At 50.8% G+C, this 22,793-nt stretch overlaps 2 protein-coding genes across 2 annotated transcripts in view; one reads left to right on the forward strand and one right to left on the reverse strand.

The window, feature by feature from the left end:
- Positions 1-1,969: 1,969 nt before the first annotated feature.
- Positions 1,970-22,793, reverse strand: part of LOC308605735 (uncharacterized protein) — a gene marked incomplete at its 5' end in the record, with an annotated part of 67,358 nt that continues 46,534 nt past the window's right edge. The window contains 3 exons of the mRNA XM_081216016.1: positions 1,970-3,232; positions 13,234-13,276; positions 13,378-13,423. Of these exons, the coding sequence (XP_081072142.1) occupies positions 3,134-3,232; positions 13,234-13,276; positions 13,378-13,423 (188 nt within the window). The 3' untranslated portion in view covers positions 1,970-3,133. The remainder of the gene's footprint in view (positions 3,233-13,233; positions 13,277-13,377; positions 13,424-22,793) is intronic.
- On the forward strand, positions 4,588-7,975 carry LOC308606515 (zinc finger protein 541-like; the record flags this gene model as incomplete). Its single annotated transcript, XM_081217454.1, has 4 exons — positions 4,588-4,599; positions 6,631-6,771; positions 6,951-7,132; positions 7,250-7,975. The coding sequence occupies 4 exons, from the start codon at positions 4,588-4,590 to the stop codon at positions 7,359-7,361; spliced, it is 447 nt and encodes a 148-aa protein (XP_081073580.1). The 3' UTR covers positions 7,362-7,975.

Raw genomic sequence — 22,793 nt, forward strand, 5'->3', positions numbered from 1 at the left:
CAGGTCTAGATCCAGAGCCTCCCTAGGAGAGAAGTGGTGGATTTTTCCAGGCATGTCCCCAATATTCCTTCTGTCCAGACATACCATAGTTGGATCTCTGGGGACAGAATGCCCAGCACCCTGGGGTTCTAGATAGAATTGATGATGGCACAATGAGATACTCTTTTGTAGCTTGGATGTTACCTTGGATACAGAAGAATGCCAGGTATCAGCACATACCTCCCCTGTCCTAGACCCCAAACGCCTGAAGCCAGAAATCTGGCGATAAAGCAAATTGCAGGAAGGAAGGAAGTATCCCTCAAGAGGTCTCTGGAATACCTGCGCGTGTCTACTGGGCTGATGAGCACTCCCTGTGTCTGAGAGATGGCCAAAAGGTGGGTTCCACAGCCCTGGTGAGCAGGGCTCACCGCACATCTCTCTTGTATTTCCCATCTTGGTCACACACATATGTCTCTATGTCCGTGTGTGTGGCCTCATTTCAGACACATCAACATAGGAAGCCAGTTTCAGGCTGAGATCCCAGAGCTCCAGGACAGATCACTGGCTGGAAGTGACGAGCATGTAGCTACTCTGGTCTGGAAGCCATGGGGAGATGTGATGACCAACCCGAAAACACAGGATAGAGGTGGCTGAGACTTTGGGGCCAGGTTCCCGAGGGCCCTCCTCCATCCCCAAGGGTTTTCTCCTCCCAGTTCTCACCTTGACCAAGAAGCAGTGATCCCCAGGCGGGGGTGGGGTGGGCAGAGCTGGCCTTCAGCGCAGGACGGATTTGCTGTGCTGAAGTCCCTTGGCCCACCTCTCCTCTCACCCAGTAGCTGGGCAGGCCATCCAGAGCAGGTGCCAGGAGCAGGGTTTCTGCCCATCCTCCTTGTCCCTCCCTTCCCTCAGTCTGCTTTTAGCAGAGAGATGAGGGAGATGGTGACAGGAGCCCCCCGCCCCATCTGTGCTGTTGGGGAGGTTTCCTCTCTGGCACTTGCTGACCCTCTGTGTCTCCTCTCCTTCCCGCTGCCGGGCTGCCTGCTGGAAACAGTGACTGAGCTCTTCAACGTGGCCTGCTCCAGCGTGATGCCGGGTGGGGGCACCAACCTGGAGCTCGCTCTGCACTGCCTGCATGAAGCCCAGGGCAACATCCAGGTGCGGTGCAGGCGAGGGAGGGCTCAGAGGAGCTGTGGGAAGCTCCCTGCTCTCTTAGGGCCAGGGGCTCTAGGCGCAAGACACGTGCCTTCTACTTGGGGCTTTGCAGCTCACGAGAACCAAAGGCTGGCCACCCACCCTTCTCCCTGGTCGCTTTGGGAGTGGTGGTGTCCTTTTGAACGTAGGGGAAATGCACACATACGGGCTCAAGCAGTTATTTATCTGGGGTGACAGCAGAGCACCAGGGTTCCTCCAGCGTTACCTCATGTCAGCGCGGCACTGGGGAGGCAGTGCCTAGCAGAACCAACTCAGGGCCTGCATTAATCTGGTTTATTTACTGAACATGAACTTTTGGATTAAAAACGGTGTATGAAAACCTCTGATGCAACAGAAATGCCTCTGGCTCCTCCAAGGACCCTCCTCACAATCCTGAAGTTTAGAAAATGAAGAAGTCCAACTGTGTGTAGTGGGAGAGGAAGTCACGTCACCCGAGTTGGAGACCCAAGAGTCAGGGCTACATGGTGCTATTTCTCAAGCTGAGAGGCAGTGGCTGGCACGTGGTGGGTGCTCAGCAGAGTAATCAGCACACATTTACTGGGTCCTCCCGATACCTGGTGATGTCATGGTATCAGGCTGGGGCCAGCTCAGGGGCCCATTCTTGGTTTAATGCTCTGCTGCCACCATCTTGAAATTCTTAATAGTTTGTGAGCACAGGGCCCCGTGTTTCCATTTTGCGCTGGGTCCTGCAAACTGCATAGCGAGTCCTGACCGGGGTTACGCTGTTGAGCAAGACAAATGCCCTCTCTTTGCAGGGCTTACATTTTAGGAGAGTGAGCACATGAAATACATTTTTAAAAAGTGATAGATAATGATTAGTGCTATGAGGACCATAACATGGGTTAGGGCGGGGGCAGTGCCACTCCAAATGCTGCTCCCTGAAGAAATAAGGAGCTTGTGCCAGAATAAGTCCACACACTGTTTGGTCATCAAGTAAATCTTGCTATGAAAAAGGTAACGTCAGCTGCACTCAACAGTCCGCTTAGTGCTGTAGGCAATGTGTCCCAAGTGGTTCACAGCTGGTGGCCGGTCCACAGACCGACCACACTTTGAGTCGCCCTGGGGTAGGGGTGGCTTTAGGGAGGGCTGCACATATTTTCTGAATGGATGAAAGAATGAAGGCGGGCCTCTACCTCACCTTCCCTCCCTCAGAGAGTTGCCCACCACTCCTGTCGTTCCAGGTTGCCCTGGAGACCCTCTTACTGAGAGGACCCCAGAAGCCACGGACTCACCCTCTCGCCAACTATCACTACACAGGTAACGAGCGTGGCGGCCCGCGTGGTTTTGGCCTGGCTGAGGCCCCTGCGAGCCAGTCAGTTTCCATGGCAAGCTCTGCACGTGCCTCCCGGAGTTCTCTTGGGGCCTACACCTGCCCTCCCAGAACGGCCCGTCCTCTCTGGGGGACTCAGTGGATGCTGTTCTCTAGTTGGATCCAACCTTCCCCTTTCCACTGGTTCCCTCGTGGGCTCTTCCTGGCCAAAGGGGGGTGCCAGGTTGGGGTGGGCTCAGGTTTCCCAGTTGAGCACTCCAGCGTTGGAGTCAGGCAACCAGGGGCCCACGCCTGCCCTTGGCAAGTCTCTTAACCAGAGGAAGCCTCAAGTTGCTGCACCTGTCAAGTGGGTATGGTAATAGCCCCTACCTGCTAAGGTTTTTGTGAGGATTGTGTGAGATAAAGCAAGTAAGAGGCTTAGCAGAAATCTTGGCATATAAGTGGTGCTCGGTGGCCTGAAAAAGGAGGGGAGTCTGCACTTCAGCCGTGGCTGTGGTCCCAGAAGGAGAAACAGCCTTCCTCCTCTTGGCTGTTTCTCCAATAGGTTCGGACATCTGGACCTCCATGGAGAAGAGGCTCTTTAAGAAGGCGTTCTGTGCCTACAAGAAGGACTTCTACTTGATACACAAGATGGTAAGGCGAACATGGCAGGCTGGTGTAGACAAGGCTCCTTCACACAGCCGAGGCGCTAGAACTGCAGGGCCTGTCAGGGGCGATACTCTGCTCATGCTGTGAACAGTTGACAACTACAATGCCATTGCTTGGAACAACCTGAAACGGTACAGAAATGAATCTCATGTTCAAAATAAAGCCCTCCAGGCCCCTCCCCACAATCCTACGTCTGATTGATAACCTGATAGGTATTTACTGCCCATACGGATTTTACACACCTATATGCACTTTCTCAAAAAAGGATGACATCATATACTTAATATCCTGCTGATTAGTTTGCTTTTTTTAACTTGATGTACGCAAAATTGCACATAATCAAAGTGTAAGATTTAATGTTTTTGACATATTTATACACTTGTAAGACCACCACCATGATCAAGATAATGAGAATATCTGTCACCCCCAAAAGTTCCCTCCTGCCCCTTTGCAACCCTTCCTTCCTGCCACCCGGGTCCCTAGTCAACTCTTGTCTACTTTCTGTCACTCTAAATGAGTTTGCATTTTCTAGAGGTTTATATAAATGGAATAATCATATAGCATGTGATCTGCTTTGTCTGGCTTCTTACACTCAACCTAATGATTTTGAGAGTCATCTCTGTTGTCGTGTGTACCCATAGTTCATCCCTTTACTGTTGAGGAGTATACCACTGTGTGGACGGACCACCGTTCATTTAATCATCCACCTGTTGGTGGTTTCCAGTTACTGATGACTACAGATAAAGCTGCTCTGCACATTTACATACAAGTCTTTGTACGGACATGTACGGGTTTTTTTTTTTTTTTTTTTTTTGCGGACACGGGGTTGGGATTATAAATACCTAGGAGGGGAATGAGGGTAACTTATAGTAGATGTATGTTTAACTTTTTAAGAAACTGCCAAACTGTTTTCCAAAGTGGCTCTCCCACTTCCCATTCCCACCAGCCGGTTATGAAAGGTCCAGTTGCTCCACACCCTCGTCGACACTTGGTATGCTAAGTCTCTTTAATTTTAGCCATTCTAATGAGTGTACAGTAGCCTCTGACTCCATTTTCCTAATGACTAATGATGCTGAGCATCTTTGTGTTTTTTTGCTATATGTGCACCTTCTCTGGTGAGCTGTCTGTTCATATCTTTTGCCTCTGTTTTTATTGGAGTGTCTGTGTTTTTATTGAGCTGTAGGAGTTCTTATTTTCTTCTGAACACCAGTCCTTTATCCAGATATATGCTTTGGAAATATTTTCTCCCAATATGCCATTTGTCAGTCTTCTAACAGTGTCTTTTGAGGAAAAGTTTTAAATTTTGCTTAAGCATAACTTACTAGTTTCTCTTTTATAGTCTGTGCTTTTCGTGTTGTATCTAAGAAATCTTTGCCTAATCCAAAGTCACAAAGATTTTCCCCTATGTTTTCTTCTGGAGGTTTTATAGTTTTAGGTTTTATTTCTAGATTTATGATCCATTTTAAGTTTATATTTGTATGGGGTGCGAGGTGAGTTCATTTTTGCATATGGATATTTATTCCAAGAACTTTTGTTGGAAAGACCATACTTTCTCCACTCAGTTGCTTTTGTACCTTTGTTAAATATCAGTTGGCCATATATATATGCATCTATTTCTGGACCCTGTATTCTGTTCCATTGATCTGTTTGTCTTTTATTAAGCTATTCCCATACTGTCTTTATTACTATAGCTTTATTCTAAGTCTTGAAATTAGAAAATGTTAGCCCTTCAACTTTGTTATTCTTTTTCAAAGTTATTTTTTGTATTGTAGATCCTTTTTAATTCCCTATGAATTTTAGAAATAACTTGTCAATTTCAAAATAAAAATTCCTGCTAGGAACTTGATTGGTACTGTTTTTGACTCTCTACGTCAACTGGGGAAAGTTGTTACCTTAACAATATTGAGTCTTCTGACTCGTGAACAGGGTATATCTATTTCAATCTTTAATTTTTCAGCAATGTTTTGAAGTTTTTAGTGTACAGTTGTTGCATACTTTTTGTGAGATTTATTCCTAAGCGCTTGGTATTTTTCTGTTTTGTTTTTGGTTTTTTTTTTTTTTGCGGTATGCGGGCCTCTCACCATTGTGGCCTCTCCCGCCGCGGAGCACAGGCTCCGGACGCGCAGGCCCAGCGGCCATGGCTCACGGGCCCCGCCACTCCATGGCACGTGGCATCCCTCCAGGACCATTGCACGAACTCGTGTCCCTTGCATCGGCAGGCGGACTCTCAACCACTGCGCCACCAGGGAAGCCCAGTACTTGTGTTTTTTATGATGTTATAGAGTTCTTTTTTATTTCAGTTTCCAATGGTTTGTTGCTAGTATGTATAGAAATAAAATTGATTTTTATATTGATCTTGTGTTCTGAAATGTTGCCAAACTAACTTACTAGTTTTGGTAACGTTTTTGTGGATTCCACTGAATTTTCTACATAGACAGTCATATCATCTGCAAATAAAGACACTTTTATTTCTTCCTTTCCAACCTGGATGCCTTTACTTTTTTTCTTGCCTTTTTGCACTCTAGAACCACCAGTACAGTATTGAGTAGAAGTGGTGAGAGTGGAAATCCTTGTCTTGTCCATGATATTTGAGGGGAAACCGCTCCACCATTAGCTGTAGGGATTTTGTAGGTATCATTGACCAGGTTGAAGAGAAGTTCCTTCTATTCCTATTGTGCTGAGAGTTTCCATCAGGAATGGACATTGGATTGTATCAAATGCTTTTTCTGCACCTATCAAGATGCTCATATGATTTCTCTTTTCTAAGTTTAATATGATGAATTACATTGATTTTCGATTGTTAAACCAACCTCACGTTTCTGGGATGAGCTCCACTTAGTCATGGTATATTGTCCTTTATATATATATATATATATATATATATATATATATATATACATACATACATATACATATATATATTGTTGGATTCTGTTCGTTAAAGTTTTGTTTAAAAATTTTCATCCATGTTCATGAGGGACATTGCTCTGTAGCCTTCTTTCCTTGTAATATCTTTGTCTGGCTTTGGTGTCAGAGAAATGTTGAACTTATGGACTGAGTTGGGAAGTATTCCTCCCTCTTCAGTTTTCTGGAGGGCTCTGCCTAGCTGTCGCATAAGGCTATGAGGTATCCACCACGTAAGGACACTCTGCTTTAATTAGTCCCTGTCGGTAGACATGTGGCTCCACATGATGTCACAGTGAGCGTCCTCGTGTGTACCTTTGTGTGCGTTTTCCTGGAGAGAAGCCTTCCTGGGCCAGCCTTGTTGCTCAGAGCGTGCAGAGCTTAGATGGTGTTGACTCTGGTGGCTTCTCTCTGAACTCCTTCATCCCCAGGAGGACTTTGTGATTCTCTGTCCCCCGTAGCAGAGGAGCATACCAAGCCGTAGGGGAGAGACGTTTCAGGAGGGCTTTCAAAAAGTGGCGGCTGGCCCCATGGGGAGGGGATTTAGGGCGTCAAGGCCATCCTCACTGCTGCTCCTGAGGCACTGTCCTTAGCCGGCTTCTGTCTTCCTCCACTAGGTCCAGACAAAAACAGTAGCCCAGTGTGTCGAGTACTACTACACGCAGAAAATAATGATCGATTTTGACTGCGGCCGAGCCCCAATGCCGGAAAAGAGGGTCAAGAGAGAGCTGGGTGAAGCAGACAGGACAGAAGCGAAGGTAGAGGGTCTCGGGATAGGGCTTCAGGAGTTCACGGATCTGGATGCCCGGTGCTCATCCAAGCTGGCTGGCGATGGGGGGTGCACCCCGCGACGTCTGGACGCTCTGGACACCTGCTTCTCCCTTAGAAGGGCGGCGGGGCGGTCAGCACCCTTTCATCACCTCTGCCCCCTCTGCAGGTCACTCGTAGCCCTCGGAGGAAACCCAGCCACCGCCCAACCCCCGAATTACAGAGGACTACTGAGAGTTACAGGAGGGAGTCCATCCCCAACTCCAGCCCAAACACCGGCTCGAAGCGGACCCCTGAGCTGCCGGGGAGCAGCAAGGGCCAGGGCTTCTTTCCCTGCCGGGAGTGTGAGAGGTACCGCCCTTTCCCTGGATGCTCCCACACCGCCTGCCCTCAGCCCTCTGGGGTGCCCCCCTCAGGGCTACCCACCTCCCCCTGCTCTGACCCCTGTGTCCTCTGGTGCCTCCTCAGGGTGTTTGGCAAGATCAAGGGTCGGAATGCCCACATGAAGTGGCACCGGCTTCAGGACCACGTGGATCCTACCGCCAGGGCAAGGTGGCCCGTGCAGCCCTTCCAAGTGTAGGAGGAGGAGGGCGAGCTAGGGGCTGGCATCGGCCTTCTGCGTGGGCAGCTAGTTGGGATGGGCACCTCCAGCCCTGTTGCGTCTCCTTTGTTGTTTCTGTACGTTTTCCCTTGTATATATTATTAAATTTGTTTCTTAAGAAGCTGTCTTCTGGCTTCCCTGCCTGTTGATCCAGCGAAGGCTTTTGAGCCCCTGCCGCTTCCAGAAGCCACAGTGACTGAGTCCCTGCCCTGGAGGACCCTCATACATGAATGCAGCCAGCATTTATCAAGCACCTGCTGTAGCTGTGCCAGACAATGCCCAGTCCACGTGATGGGGACATAGTGATGGAGGGACAGGCCCCTCCCGTCACAGAGCTTACAGTTTAGGAGCGGGAAGGTAGCAGTGATAAAGCAGCAAAAAGGTGAGTTTAGATATCTATAGTGCGTATGCCTTGGGCCATAACAACAGAGAAGTCAGCGTAGGTTTAAGCTCTCAGGACACGTGGTGGTGCCAGTGGCTCCACGGTGAAGTCAAGGCCTGCCAGCAGTGGCCAGCGTCTGCAAGTCGGCTGCAGCAGCAGCAGCAAGAATCCCCTCTTGTACGCGGAGCACCCAAACCTTCGGAGGGTGCAGGGCAGAGAACAGCTCCCTCCCTTCCTTGTTCCCCTTTTTAAAAGTGAGGAAGGCTTGTAGCAGCGCCCAACAGAACGCCCCTCACGTGTCCTCGGCCAGAACTGTAGCCCGTGCTCTTTCTAAACTGATCCGTGGCAGTGGAAAGGGAAGTGGCCACCGTTATCCCGGACCCTCAAGATTTCTCTCCAGGACAAAAGCGTAAGTTGTGTTCCCCCCAGTTCCAGGAGTGGGGAGAACCAGTGTGCTCCCTCAAATTTGTTGTCGCACGATCCAAACTGGAATCCCATTTGCCAGGAAAAGAAGAGGAAGCAGAAACGGCCACTGGGGAGTCAGACCTTGTGTGCAACACAAAGCGACATGAGGAAAGTACAGCAGGGGGCCAAGTCCGAGGGAGTGACAGGGAGTGGCAGACGCTGGCAGGTGGATGGCGCGGGGGTGGGAAGCCACAGTGAGGAGGCTGCTGAGGCTGAGACCCACTTCCAGGCCACGGTGCGGCAAAGCACAGACTCTGCCGTGGGAACCAGGGGAGGCTGTGCAAAGCTCTAGCTGCTGTGTGGGGGCCGTGGGCGGCAAGACGGGAATCCTGGAGAGTAGCTGGAAGGCTCTCAGCAGAGATGGTGGCCTGGGCTGGAGTAGCAGTGAAGAGGCCAGAAGCGCAAGGATTAGGGATCAGGTTAGAAGTAGATTCAGACTTGCTGATGGGTCACACGTCACAGGGAGAGCTGGTAAGGAAAAGGACAGATGGAGGTTGGCAGGGCAGGTTGGGGTTTGAGCAACTGAGTAGATGCTATTAACTGAGATGAGGAAGAGGGACACCTCAGAGGATTGATGGCTTAAAGGCGTGATTGTGTCTGTAACTGTGTGCTGCCTTCGGAGGGACTGGCTAGGGGAGCAGGGCAAACGGTGGTGTCAGGAGGCTTCACAGAAGGGCCAGGTTTCAGTTCAGTCCATCTGAAAAGACGGGGAGGGAGAAGGAGCAGAGGAGGAAATTGAGTTGGGCACTGTGGTTGGGGAAAGGACTCTGGCATCAGATGAACCAGAATCTACAGCCTGGCTCTTCTTCCTTCTTTGCCACCTTGGGCAAGTCATTTTCCCTGTTTGAGTCTCAGTTTTCTCATTCTGTAACTGGGATGGAAAATGCCTACCCACATATATCTGGTTGGTTTGTTTTTAATGCCCTTTAACTTTTTGTTGTTGTTGTTGTTTTGCTGTGTTGGGTCTTCGTTTCTGTGCGATTGCTTTCTTTAGTTGCGGCGAGCAGGGGCCACTCTTCATCGCGGTGCGCGGACCTCTCACCGTCACGGCCTCTCGTTGCGGAGCACAAGCTCCAGACGCCCAGGCTCAGTAGTTGTGGCTCACGGGCCTAGTTGCTCTGCGACATGTGGGATCTTCCCAGACCAGGGCCCTGCATCGGCAGGCAGACTCCCAACCACTGCACCACCAAGGAAGTCCCGAACCTGATGTTTCTTAAATGCTTTCCGGGATGGCAATCCAGGACACGAGTGTGTAATCTATACATGCATTTTAGAGCAAATATTCCACAAGTAATAATTATGCCAAGGGCATGGAAAACCCACTGATACTTGACCAGGCGATGGATCAAAACCTGTAGTTCGGGGGCTTCCCTGGTGGCACAGTGGTTAAGAATTGCCTGCCAATGCAGGGGACACGGGTTTGAGCCCTGGTCCGGGAAGATCCCACATGCCGCGGAGCAACTAAGCCCATGCGCCACTAGTGAGCCTGTGCTCTAGCGCCCGCAAGCCACAACTACTGAAGCCCGCATGCCTAGAGCCCATGCTCTGCAACAAGAGAAGCCACTGCAACGAGAAGCCCGCGCACTGCAACGAAGAGTAGCCCCCACTCGCCGCAACTAGAGAAAGCCCACGCACAGCAATGAAGACCCAACGCAGCCAAAAATAAATAAATAAAATAAATAAAAATTAAAAAAAAATAACAACACCTGTAGTTTGAAAGATTCTGAGTTAATCCTAGTGGAGGGCTCAGAGCAGTACGTGGCTCTTGGCTGGCACACGAGAAACATCATCTATCGTTGTTACCGTCATTATTACTGTCCATGTTGTCGTTAATAACAGCTCAGTGAGGTGGGCACTGCTCCCTCCTTGCCTCCCAGACCGGGGAAACGGGTTACCCTGCTGCTGAGTGGAGGGCAGTGCCTGGCAGGATGGGGCTCCGACTCAGCCCCCAACCAAGGACCAGGCAGTTCTGAGTTCCTAACCGCTAAATGGCCATAACCAAACCCGCCTCCTAGGACAGTCGTGACGTTCACTGACGTCACGTACAGGAGGTGCCGAGAACCTGACCAGGGACGTTATGGGCATTAAGAGGATGGCACGGGTAAGAATAATGCACATTGTTACTGGTCCGTAAATGTAATAACATGAACACAATGTGTATTTGTTGGGTTCTGGATTGAGTCATTTATATTATGCCAGATAAATTATTTGGAATGTTACTGTGGTTGTTGTGAGGACTAAATGAAAATTACTGTAAAGGGCCTGGCATATGATAGGTATTTGGTAACTGATAGTTATGTTAATGAAGACGGAGGAGGGGGGAGTGGGAGGGAGAGAGAAGAGGGGGGAGGAGGAAAAAGGAAGGGGAGGGATGGGGAGCGAAGCGGGGAGGGGAGAGGCCACAGAAGAGGAAGAAGAGGGAGGGACGACTGGCACTGAGTAATGGGCCCGGCACACAGTAGGTGCTCAATAAAAGTCCACTGTGTTCCCCGCTCTGGGCTTTGCTCATCACCCCTGCCTTCATCTTCCAGGTGGAGACTGAGGTCCACAACAGTCGATCCCCTTCCCCCAGGTCACACACCCCACCCATGGCTGGGCCGGGACAGGACCCTCCAGCGCCCCCGCCCTGCCCACTGTGAACTCCAGAGCCAGCCTCTGCCTCTGTTCCAGCTCTGTAGCAGCTGCCCTCCAAGGCCAGGGACTCAGGACCACACCTCCTTCTCTGAGGGGCCCGGAGGGCACAGCTGGGGGTCCAGCAGCTCCGGCCTCACCTCCACCCCACACTGCTCCTCAGTGACTGCCCCCTGCCCCCCTCCCGGCAAAGTGCCTCAGGGGACGAGTGTGACCCCCTTCTCCCCTCCCCCACTGGCTGCCACCACAGGCGACTTGGGTGATGCCTGGAGCCGACGGCCTTCCCCGAGCCCCCGGGCCACTTACCCCAGGACCTTCATAGAAGGCACTTTGGACCTCCCCGGGATTATCCAGGAGCTCATCACTGTCAAGCTGCACCAAGACCCGCCCCCACCCAAGGTCAAAGGTCAGCTGGGCAGTGGGCCGGCCCACCTCTAGAACAAAAACCAATTGAGGGTTACATGGGACAAAAAGACAAAGACGAGGTGGGGGGGTTGCGGGGGGAGATTCGAGGGGTACAGGAAACTCCGCCTCCAGAAAAGTCGCCCCAAAGAAAGGGGCTTGGCTGCAAGATTAAAATGCGAGGCAACTCCAGCACTGAGTCCGAGCCTCTCCTGACATGCCTGCCTTGAACTCTAGAATACTGCCTCCGTGGCTTTGCTCAAACGTCTTTGGTAACACATCTGGCAGGGCCTGTCGCATTTGTCACCTCCTCCCGACAACTGTCCGTCCCTTCCTACTAAGTCACTCCTTCCACTGCCCAGCCCAAGCACCCGGCACGCCCTGCCACCCGGGCGCCTAACGTGCGTGTGTTCCCGTGTCTGGGAGCACAGGGACCTGTCTCGTTCCTGCAGACATAGGCAATGTCTACAACAGGCCCTAAGCGCCCAATGAATGGCTGTCCACAGCCAAGCCTCCCCAGTTTCTCTGTCCAGCTGATCTTTTTCCAGAACCCCAGACTGGTATACCCAATAGCCGCCCTTGGACTTCTGGCATCCACCTCGAACTCCCAGTCTCAGAGAACGGTACCACCACCCACTCAGCTGCTCAGGTCAAGTCCAGGAGGCATTCTGGATGCTCTTTCTTCCTCACCGTCTAAGCCACCAGCAAGTCTAGTGATCCTGCCTCCCAGACAGATCCCAGAGCCAGCGTCTGGTACCTCCTCCCGTGCCTGCCCTGGGGCCCAGGCCACCAACTTCTGCTCCGCACTCGCCTCCGCTCCACAGATGATTTGATACATCCCCTCTCAAGGAGCTGAGCTCCGTCCCCTCGCTGTGAGTGTGGGCGGGCTTAGTGACGCGCTTCTAGTAAATGCAGTGTGACGGAAGTGACAGTGTGCGACTTTGGAGACTAGGTCATAAAAGGCACTGAGCTTCCTCCTGGCTCTCTCCCTTGGGTCACTTGCTCTGGGGGAACCAGCTGCCATGCTGTGAGGACACTCAAGCAATCCTAGGGGGAGGCCCACATGGTGAGGAGCTGAGGCCTCCAGCCAACTGCCACGGCAGTGAGTCACTGTGGAGGCACATCCTCCAGCCCCAGACAAGCCCTCAGATGACAGTGGCTCCAGGCAACATCCTGATTGCTACTCAGGGGAGACACTGAGCTAGACACCCAGCTAAGCACTCCCCCAGTTCCTGACCCTCAGAAACTGAGGGCTCTAACAAATGTTGTTTTAAGTCACTAAGTGATGGGATAACTTGTTATGCAGCTGTAGGTGACTGATACAGCTCCTCATGGCTCAACAGACATCCACTCTCCCCCACTTTGTTCCATTCTCTGGAGGGCAAACGGAATGTGGCATTCTCCTGCTTAATAACCCGTCAGAACTGCCTGTCACATTCAGAATAAAGTCTGAACTCCTCGATCAAGTCCTCCAAGCCCTTCATGACCTGGTGATTTTTGTCCACTCCAGTCTTACCACCTTCTAGTTTCCCCTTCATTCCGGCCCCACTGGCCTTCTTTCTCAAACTTTCCAAGCTTCCTACCTGTCCTTCCCCTGCCCAGAGCGCCTTGGGCACCTCCCTTTGATCCTTCAGGTTCACACCAGCTAGAGAAGAAGCCCCTGCTTCCGCCTCCCATTCATTTTCTTTTAAACCTCTTTTGTTGTGCAAGTGACATTATTATTTCTTATGCTGCTCTGCATGGTGCTTTCCACCATCACCTTTATTAGCTCTCGGTTGCTTTGTTTACCAAGGAAATGTGTATGGAGTGAGGGCAGGGATTTGCCATCTCTTTCACTCTCTGCCATAACCCTGGGGCCTGGCTCATGGAAGGCAAGGGGCAGATGTCTACTGAATCAGCGGGGAGTGTCTCTCAGCTCCCAATTCCACAGGCCCCTGCCCTGGGGATGCTTCTCCCTGCCCCAGCACTCACCTTCTCAGATCCATGTAAGAAGTCATCGAGGGCCTGAGGGTCACTGAAAGAGAGAAGGGGAGAGACATTTGAGGAGATGAGGGACAGGGGAGGGGAGGGAGAGGGTGGGGGAGGGTGGGGTGGGGAGGGGAGCCCATTACTCACCAAATCACGTCTAGTAAGCATCTCCCATCCTCATCATCCATCGCCACTGGACGGGGCGGGGCGGGAAGAGGGCAAGGGAGACAAGTTAGATGTCGGCAGCGTGCCAGGACCCTCCCTGCAAGGACCATTCCCTGGGGCCAAGACCCCTGGAGGGGTCAGGGTTTCTGTCCCCTTAAGTCTAGGGGCATGGGTAGGGGTGGGGCAGGTGCCCTCCGTACCAGAGCCTCCTGATCAGAGACAGACAGCTGCCTTTTCCTCCTCCCTCTCTCTCCCCAGCATCTGATGACGATGGTGATGACATCAACCCAGACTGAGTCCTGATCACATGCAGGCCCCGTGCTAAGTGCTTCACACACATGTATCTCATTTAATCCCCACAGTATCCCTCGAGGTGGGTCCTGCCACCCCCGCTTTGCAGATGAGTAAAAGGAAGAGCTGAGACCATGGTTCTCTGTCTCCCAGCTAGCAGGTGGCAGAGCCAGCCCTGAACCCACAAGTCTGGCCCCAAGCCTGTGCTCCTGTCCTACACGTGACTGGGTGAAGGAGGGAGGGAGGGGAGGCGGCATGAAGGGGCCCAGGCTCTGGGTCCCCCTGGAAGACACATGCAGCATGGTTCTCAAGGAAGGGAACAGAGAGGGAGAGGGGCCAGGAGGGCAGGCGCTCTGAGTCAGAGGAACCGCCAGAGCCGGGCCGAGCCTGTCAGAATGATGAGGATGAGGACGGCTAACATTTGGCTCCTGCTTACCATGTGCCAGGCACTGTCCCAAGCGTTTCACAAATGTTAGCTTGTTCAGCCCCCATGGGAAAGGGATGCCGTGTGCTCCAGTTTACAAGTGAGAAAACAAGTTCTCTGTTTGCCCATCCACCCCCGCGCCAACCACCACTGCTCCAGACATCCTACCAAGCTTCCATGCACCCATCTTTACAAACTTCCACCCAACCGCCCATCTTTCTTGTCTTCCAAACACACAAAGTGACCCGTCCTTCCATCCGCTCCTCCTTTTTACTGTTTTGGGCCGCACTGAGAGGCTTGCGGGATCTCAGTTCTCCGATCAGGGACTGAACCCGGGCCCGGGCAGGGAAAGCACTGAGTCCTAACCACTGGACCGCCAGGGAAGTCCCCATCCGCCTATCCTTCCATCAGCCCACGCATCCTTCCCTCCCAACCATGCAGACAGAACACGATGAGAAATCATACACAATCCCAGTCCAGGGCCATGGAGTTGTTACCCTCTCTTTTTCTTCTTGGTAGGGGGAGGGGGATGGTCCCGAACTCACTGAGGACATGGTGACTGTCGTGCCCCCACCCAGCTGGGTCACCACCCCTAACCCCCAATAGCATTCTCTGAACTTCCTGATCACCACTACAGCCCCTATTACCCTCGACGGCTCTGTGACGTAAAGAATCTCAGGGAGGGAACCCACATGGTTAGTTCAGGGGCTTCTCTGAACAGTAAGTACCCTGGAGAGTCTGATGAAAACAAAGGACCCTCTTGCCAGAAACATGCATGTGGGCCAGAAATGTTACACGTTCTTTCCCAGGGGGAAGTGTGTCATGGGACACACACACACACACGTATGCACACACGTACACACTTCACGGGCCCTGGGTTAACAAGCCCAGTCTAGAACAGAAACACATGGCCCCGGAGCCTCACACACCCATCACGCTCGCCTCTAGAGCTGGCCCCGGGGACTGTCCCCAGAGAGGCCCTTCCAAGGCTCTTGCTGCATCCGTGCGGCAAGATAACACACTCTCTCTGGCTTCATATCTCCGCCCACACCCACTGTCTTCCCATGTCACCAGCTCTGTGGCCTACGAGCCCCTGCCCTTCCCAACCAGCCTAAGGTGGGCAAGGCCTGGCCAGGGAATGACAAGGCAGGATCTGCAGAGAATCTGGAGAAGACGGAAAGGGGGGAGGGAGATCCTGCCTGCAGATGGCATGGAGGTTGGGGGGGAATGGCCCGAATGACCCAGGGGGCCCAGGCTGGAGAGGGCGGGGCTGAAGGATGTGGCTGAGCCAGGCTCTTCCAAGAAGGAACGTCCCTTCCGGGGAGGTGGACGGGAGACCACGGCCCCTCCGGGAAAGAGCGGGATGCTTGGCTGGTTACCTGCGCTACAAACGAATCATGAAGGGAAGGAGGGGGCGTCCACTCCAGCTCTACGCAGGGCCCCCAGCTGGGGATGTGGGGAGGGTCCTTTTGGGGGCCAGCTGTGGAGAGAGAATGAGAGAGAGGCTGTGAGTGAGACAGTCAGTGAAAAGGAGAAAGATGTAGCCAGAGAGACGAGAGGTCAAATACAAGTTTAAAACCACAGGAAAGGGGCTTCCCTGGTGGTGCAGTGGTTGAGAGTCCGCCTGCCGATGCAGGGCACGTGGGTTCGTGCCCTGGTCTGGGAAGATCCCACATGCCGTGGAACGGCTGGGCCCGTGAGCCATGGCCGCTGAGCCTGCGCATCCGGAGCCTGTGCTCTGCAAGGGGAGAGGCCACAACAGTGGGAGGCCCGCATACCGCAGAAAAACAAAAAAACAAACAAAAAAACCCCAGAGGAAACAACACTGTACATTATCACATATATATATGCAGACACACTGCACTATATCTACATACAGTGTGTGTACATATATATATATATATATATATATATATATATATAATCACACACACACACATCATGCAATAGTATATAACATTATATGATATAATCCATCAGCACTTCAATCTAGCAAAATACAGTCAGGTCTCATCATCTGAGGTGCTTATGTCCTATAAGGTCACCGTGAATTTGCGATTATGGCCGCTGAGCCGCAGCCCCTGGGGAAAGACAGGGTTAGCTTCCTGCCAGCCTCTGGTCCCATTCTCATCAACCCATCAATATATCCCCTTGGTTTATGTGTGTTTCTGTTTAAAGACACCTTGTTTGGGACTTCCCTGGTGGCGCAGTGGTTGAGAGTCTGCCTGCCAATGCAGGGGACACGGGTTTGAGCCCTGGTCCGGGAAGATCCCGCATGCCGTGGAGCAACAGAGCCCGTGCGCTACAACTACTGAGCCTGCGCGCCTAGAGCCCGTGCTCCGCAACAGGAGAAGCCACCGCAATGAGAAGCCCGCGCACCACGAGAGTAGCCCCTGCTCGTCGCAACTAGAGAAATCCCGCGCACAGCAACGAAGACCCAACTCAGCCATAAATAATAAATAAATAAATAAAGTTATTTTAAAAATAATTTAAAAAAACAATAAAGACACCCTGTTTAACATAAACGGTTGATTCGCTCACACCGAGCTCAAGGCCCACAGCGCTGTAACTCATGCCTGAGGGCAGGTCACCTCACACGCGCGATCTCTCCAGAGCACATCGCAGCCTTCCTGTGCTTATGGACAGTGGGCGGCCCTTCAGCCCTACACGGGAGGGGCCGGGTTTAACAGCAAAACCACCCACAAAAAGCACAAAAGTGCAAAACAACAGGGCGCTAAAGAGGATGCTTCTTTATAGCTCTCGAGCTGAACAGAGAGGCAGAGGGTCGCCGCGTTCAACCTCAGCTGGTAGCACGTGCATCGGGAGACTCAAGATAGACTCACGGCTCTGCACACGTCTGCAAGTGACCAGGAAAGCGCCGTGAGTACTGATTTGGGGGTTAACAATGTTAGCAAATAGGCAGATTCACAAATATGGAATCCACGAATAACAAGGATTGACCTGATGACAGTAATGATGGTGGCTGTGATGACGATGATGATGGCTGCTGGTTTGAAGTACTCTGCACGTATCAGCCTGTTCACCGTCTTTGAATCCCTATGAAGCAGGTGCTTTTCGCAGCCCCATTCCACAGATGAGGAAGGCGAGGCTCAGAACGGTGAGCCATACGCCCTATATCCCTCCAGTGGTCAGTGGTCAGGCTGGGGTCTGAGCCAAGGTCGGCTGACTCCAGAGTCCCCGCCCTTAACCACTATCCCACAGACGGTCCTCTCCTCATATTGTTTCTCTTTTAAATGTGAAGCCAACACGCCACAGGGTCAAGATAAGACGAAGCTGGGTGACAGCCTTTGTTAGCATTTTGTGAATGCCTGGGATAGCTCAGATCCAAAAAAGTGATAAAGCGAGCAGATGGAAGAGAGAGCAGGAACGAGAGCTGCTTCTCCTTTTTATGGAGAGCCCCAGGCCCTGGAAAGATCTAGAAAGCATCTGTCACAAGACCCTGGAACACGGGATCCTGGCCCATCTAGATTCCAGGTGCACTGCCCTGGACCAGGGTGATCACAAGCGCCCAAGGTGGCTTTGGGAGCGCCGCCAGCTCCATGTGGGTTCCCCCCTCCTCCATGCCCCAAGTTTTGGGTGTGGCCCAAGTTCTGTAAACATCGGACCAGAAGTAGAGCCAGGAGGTGGGTGTCTCCTGAACAGGGCTCTCCAAAGGGGATCTGCGGGTGAATGTCCAGTGGGAGGCTCCAGCCTGTGAGAATCTGTTATCCATGTGTTTTCATTCAGATGGTAACAGCAGAGCAATGGACGAGGGGGACTTTCCGGGGAGAGGGCAAGGTTCTGCATGGTGATGGGGTGTCTGTTACATGGGGGTTTAAAAATTCACAGCTCAGGTTTCTGTATGTCAACACATATCAATTCAACCATGTTAATTTTACCTTTAAAAAACTGTACAAAACAGGGCTTCCCTGGTGGCGCAGTGGTTGACAGTCCGCCTGTTGATGCACGGGATGCGGGTTCGTGCCCCGGTCCGGGAAGATCCCACATACCACGGAGCGCCTAGGCCTGTGAGCCATGGCCGCTGAGCCTGCGCGTCCGGAGCCTGTGCTCTGCAACGGGAGAGGCCACAACAGTGAGAGGCCCGCGTACCGCAAAAAAAAAAACAAAAAAACAAAAAAACAAACCAAAACTGTACAAAATAAATAATCAGCATAGAGTTGTAGTGGGGGAGGAGAGCTAACAGACATGGCAAATGTTGGTAACTGTTAGAGCTGGATGATGGCTACCTGGGGGCTCAGTACACCGTTCTAGTTAATGTACATCTTCTCGAAAGTTTCCATAATAAAAAGAAAACCATTCGTCAATGATCAGCAGGTCCGGGGTTCCTCTGAGATGGGTCCCCTGTTCAGGTGCCAGGGTTGGCATCTATGTCGCCTATCAGGTTGATGCCAAGAGGCCCAGCATGGGGTTACAGTTTGGGGTTGGAGTCAGCAGTTCAAATCTCCACTTCCCCACACATGGGCTGAAGTCGGGCAAGTGACTTCACCGCTCTAGGCTTCAGTGCCCTCATCTGTAAAATGGGCACAATCATAGTCCTTATTTTCACGTATGGCAGTGGAGAGGCTCTTAGGCCTTTAATCCTCTGGTGTAGTAAAGTATTCTGTAAGCGATAGATACTGTTACACAATCATTTTAGCTGCCATTGTGAATCTTACCTAGTGGGCCAACTCCCAAAGCTTTCTGGCCACAGCACAGTCAGGTTGGACAAAAGTCCCCAGGCCCCAGCTTTTCCACCTGGTGCCTTTTGTCACATTTGGCCCTTGAGCACATTTTGAAGGGTTTACACCCAAGGCAATAGAAATGAAAGCAAAAATAAACAAATGGGACCTAATCAAACTTATATGCTTTTGCACAGTAAAGGAAACCAGAAACAAAAGGAAAAGACAACCTATAGCCTGGGAGAAGATACTTGCAAATGATGTGACTGACAAGGGCTTAATTTCCAAAATATACAGACAGCTCATACAACTCAATAACAACAAAACAAACAACCCAATCAAAAAGTGGGCAGAACACCTGAATAGTCATTTCTCCAAAGAAGACATACAAATGGTCAACAGGCACATGAAAAGATGCTCAACATTGCTAATTAGCAGAGAAATGCAAATCAAAACTACAATGAGGTATCACCTCACACCAGTCAGAATGCCATCATCAAAAAGTCTACAGATAATAAATGCTGGAGACAGTGTGGAGAAAGGGGAACCTTCCTGCACTGTTGGTGGGAATGGAAATTGGTGCAGCCAATATGGAGAACAGCATGGAGGCTCCTTAAAAAACTAAAAATGGAGTTACCATATGGAAGGGTTTACATATCATTTGATTATGCACGTGGTCCGACTTAAACTGCCAGCTACCAGGTCTCCTTGGGTCCTTCCAAACCCCTGTTGTTACCCCATTTGTCAGGTGAGATAAACGAGGCTAAATAGAGTGGTGAATGGGAAACCATGGGCCACACACAACCCGTGATATGTGCCCCCTACCCACTCATGCACAGGGCTACCCAGGAGCCTGCAGCTCTCAACCCGGCAGACAGAGGGAGCCTTGAAAGACACAAATGAACCCACTGAGAGTGGAAAGACAGAATTTGAATGCTGTCTGGATATCTGATGATACTAAGAAATTGTGATTAAGATTCTAGGTATAACAATGGCATAGTGTTTTTGTTTTTCTGCTTTTTTTCCTTTAGAGTTCTTACCTTTTAGTAATACATCCTAAAATACATAGGGGTGAAGTGATCAAATGTCTGTGATTTACTGCAAAATAATCCAGTTCTGGGAGGTCAGGGGCATACTGACCTGCGCTGTCCAATACGGAAGCCACTAGCCATGTGTGACTACGCGCATTTAAGTTCAAGCTAATGAAATGAAATTAGGGCAAATGACTTGAGTAGTTATTTGTCCAAAGGAGATATACAAATGGCCATAAGCACAGGAAAAGATGATCCACACCACCAATCATTAGGGAAATGCAATCAAAACCACAGATGCCGCCCCACCCCCACTAGAAGGGCTACTATCAAAAAACCAAAAATTAACAAGTCTTGCCGAGGACCTGGAGAAACTGGAACCCTGGTGCTCTGTTAGTTAGTGGAAATGTAAAATGTTGCAGCTGCTGCGAAAAACACTTCGGCGGTTCCTCAAAAAATTAAAAATAGAATTAGCATATGACCCAGCAAGTCCACTTCTGGATATATACACAAAAGAATTGAAAGCAGGGTCTTGAAGACAGATTTATACACCCACGATCACAGCAACACTATTCACAAGAGCCAAAAGGTAGAAACAACCCAAGTGTCCATCAACAGATGAATGGATAAGCCAAATGTGGTGTCTATTTACAATGGAATAGCATTCAGGGAGGAAATTCTGATACACGCAACGGCATGGATGACCTTAAGCTAGGTGAAGTGAGCCAGTGACAAAAAGACAAAGATACCATCTGATGCCACTTATGACGGAGAGACAGGAAGTAGAATGGCAGCTGCCAGGGACTGGGGGCAGGGGAGGAGAAACCGGGAGTTATTGTTTAGTGGGTGCAGAGTTTCAGTTCTGCAAGATGCTACAAGTTCTGGAGAAGGATGGGGGTGAAGGTTGCACAACTATGCAAACGCACTTACTGTCGCTGAATCGTACACTTCGAAATGGCTGAGATGGTAGGTTGTGTTATGTATATTTTACTGCAATAAACAAATGGGAAAAAATGGGGACAAGGAGGAATGTGAAAGTTTTAAATAAAAAAGATTTACCTTAAGAGTGTAAAGGAAATTAAACATTTAGTTCGCGGTCACGGTGGCGACATTTCGTGGGCTTGACAGCCACACGGGGCTGCTGGCTACCACACAGGACACCGCAGATCTAGAATATTCCCACGGTGGCAGAAAGCTCTCTTGGACAGCGCTGGTCTGTCAGAGTGGCGGAAAACTGAAAATTGGCAGAGAGTTGGTTGATGGGGTCCATGTTTTACTATTCTACTTTGTGCACATTTGCAGTTTTCCAAAATGAAAATTTTTTTATTTTGAAAATACTTGAACATCAAAAAATCATACGTCTCTCTGATTTTTTGTCGTCTGTCTCCCCCACCAAAATGTCAACCCCCCCCCCAAGGACAGGGATTTTGTCTGTTTTGTTCCCTGTGGGACACCCAGAGCCTGCACAGAGCATGGCACGTGGTAGGGGGTCACTAAATATTTGTGGGGTGAACAAATGAATTTGCACAGGTGGTTAAACAAACCCAATCATTCGTTCAAAGAGCAGCCTGGTGAGAAAGGCATTTACTAATTGCCCGCTCTGTGCCCAGCATGGGGGAGAGCTGAGGATACCGTAACGAACAAAAGCAGACCCAGTCCTTGACTTTGGGCAAGATCAGGACTAGTGGTTCTCAACCAGGGGTGACATTAGACGCCCCTCTCCTTCCTCGACACACACATACTCAAAAAGCTTTTGAAAAAGTGACCAGGGGAGGTGGGGGACACACAATTAGCATGCAAAGCTGCAACCCCAAATTACGCACAGGGGAGTGGACGCCTTGCGCTCCTTCAGAGCAGAAGCTTTAAAAGCCATCGCACGGTTCTGCCCAAGTCCTGGCATGACAATGGGTACGTGGACGGAGCCACAGCCAATGCACGAAGCTCGGACACACGAGCGAGAGAGGAGCCTTTGCTGCTGTCAGCTGCTGAGATCTAGGGCTCGCTCATTACTGCAAAGCACTCAGCCGAAGCTGGCTGATACATCTAGGAAGAGCCTACCCTGCCCCAGTGCTTCCTTGGTATCAGGCCCTGTGCTAACCCCACGCCTATTGATTCCTCCCAGGCCCCGGGGAGGCAGGAGGAACATTTCCCACAGCGCAGGAAACTGAGGCTCCCAGGGGTCAGGACACTTGCCCCAAACCACACTGTGAGGCCAGAATTTGAACTCAGACCCTGTGATTCTGAAGAACCTCCTTCTCCACCACTGGGCTATCAAAAGCACGAAAAGATGGGCTTGCGAAACCACAACCAGCTCAAGAGAACAGCCACGATGCAACAATGACAAAGTGTCCTTCCAGAAAATCCTGTGAATTCCTCCGGCACTTGGAATGCCATCGGAGTTTTGCGTTGTCATCAGGAGTTGTGCAGAAGCCAGGCTGCTGAGCAGGATACAGAATTAAAAGTCCCCGCAAAGCTCCAGAAACAGGCTAATTTTAATTTAGATTTAATTTAATGCTAGTAACCCTCAGGTTATTTGCAAGTCATAAAAATGAAAGTCGACGGAACACTACCATTTGCTCATGGGAAGTGATAGGTGAAGAGGATGTGGCAAAGTCTAGCTGTTGCTTTTCCAAACACCATTTCCCCACCCCTCCTCGCCTTGCTCACAGAAGCCTGATGCTGCTCGGGGTAACCCCTGCCAATTCCAAGATGTAAACAAACGCTGTTCTGAGTCAGTCAGTCTTTTTCAAACTATGGGTCATGCCTTTGAGGGTTGTGAAATCAAATTAGCAGGTTGTGACAAGGAATTTTGTTTTCAGTTAAAGAGTATGGGGTCAAATGGAATGGGATAGAATAGGAAATATTAAAAGGCATCACACAGGGTAAGCAAAAGGATCAGTTTGTGATACTCGTTTCAATTTTGTGTGTCTCTGTGTGTACATGTTTCCGACTGTGGGCTGTGGCCAAAATAGC

The sequence above is a fragment of the Mesoplodon bidens genome, assembly GCF_964165515.1.
Source record: "Mesoplodon bidens genome assembly, chromosome: 18".
Lineage (NCBI taxonomy): Eukaryota > Metazoa > Chordata > Mammalia > Artiodactyla > Ziphiidae > Mesoplodon > Mesoplodon bidens.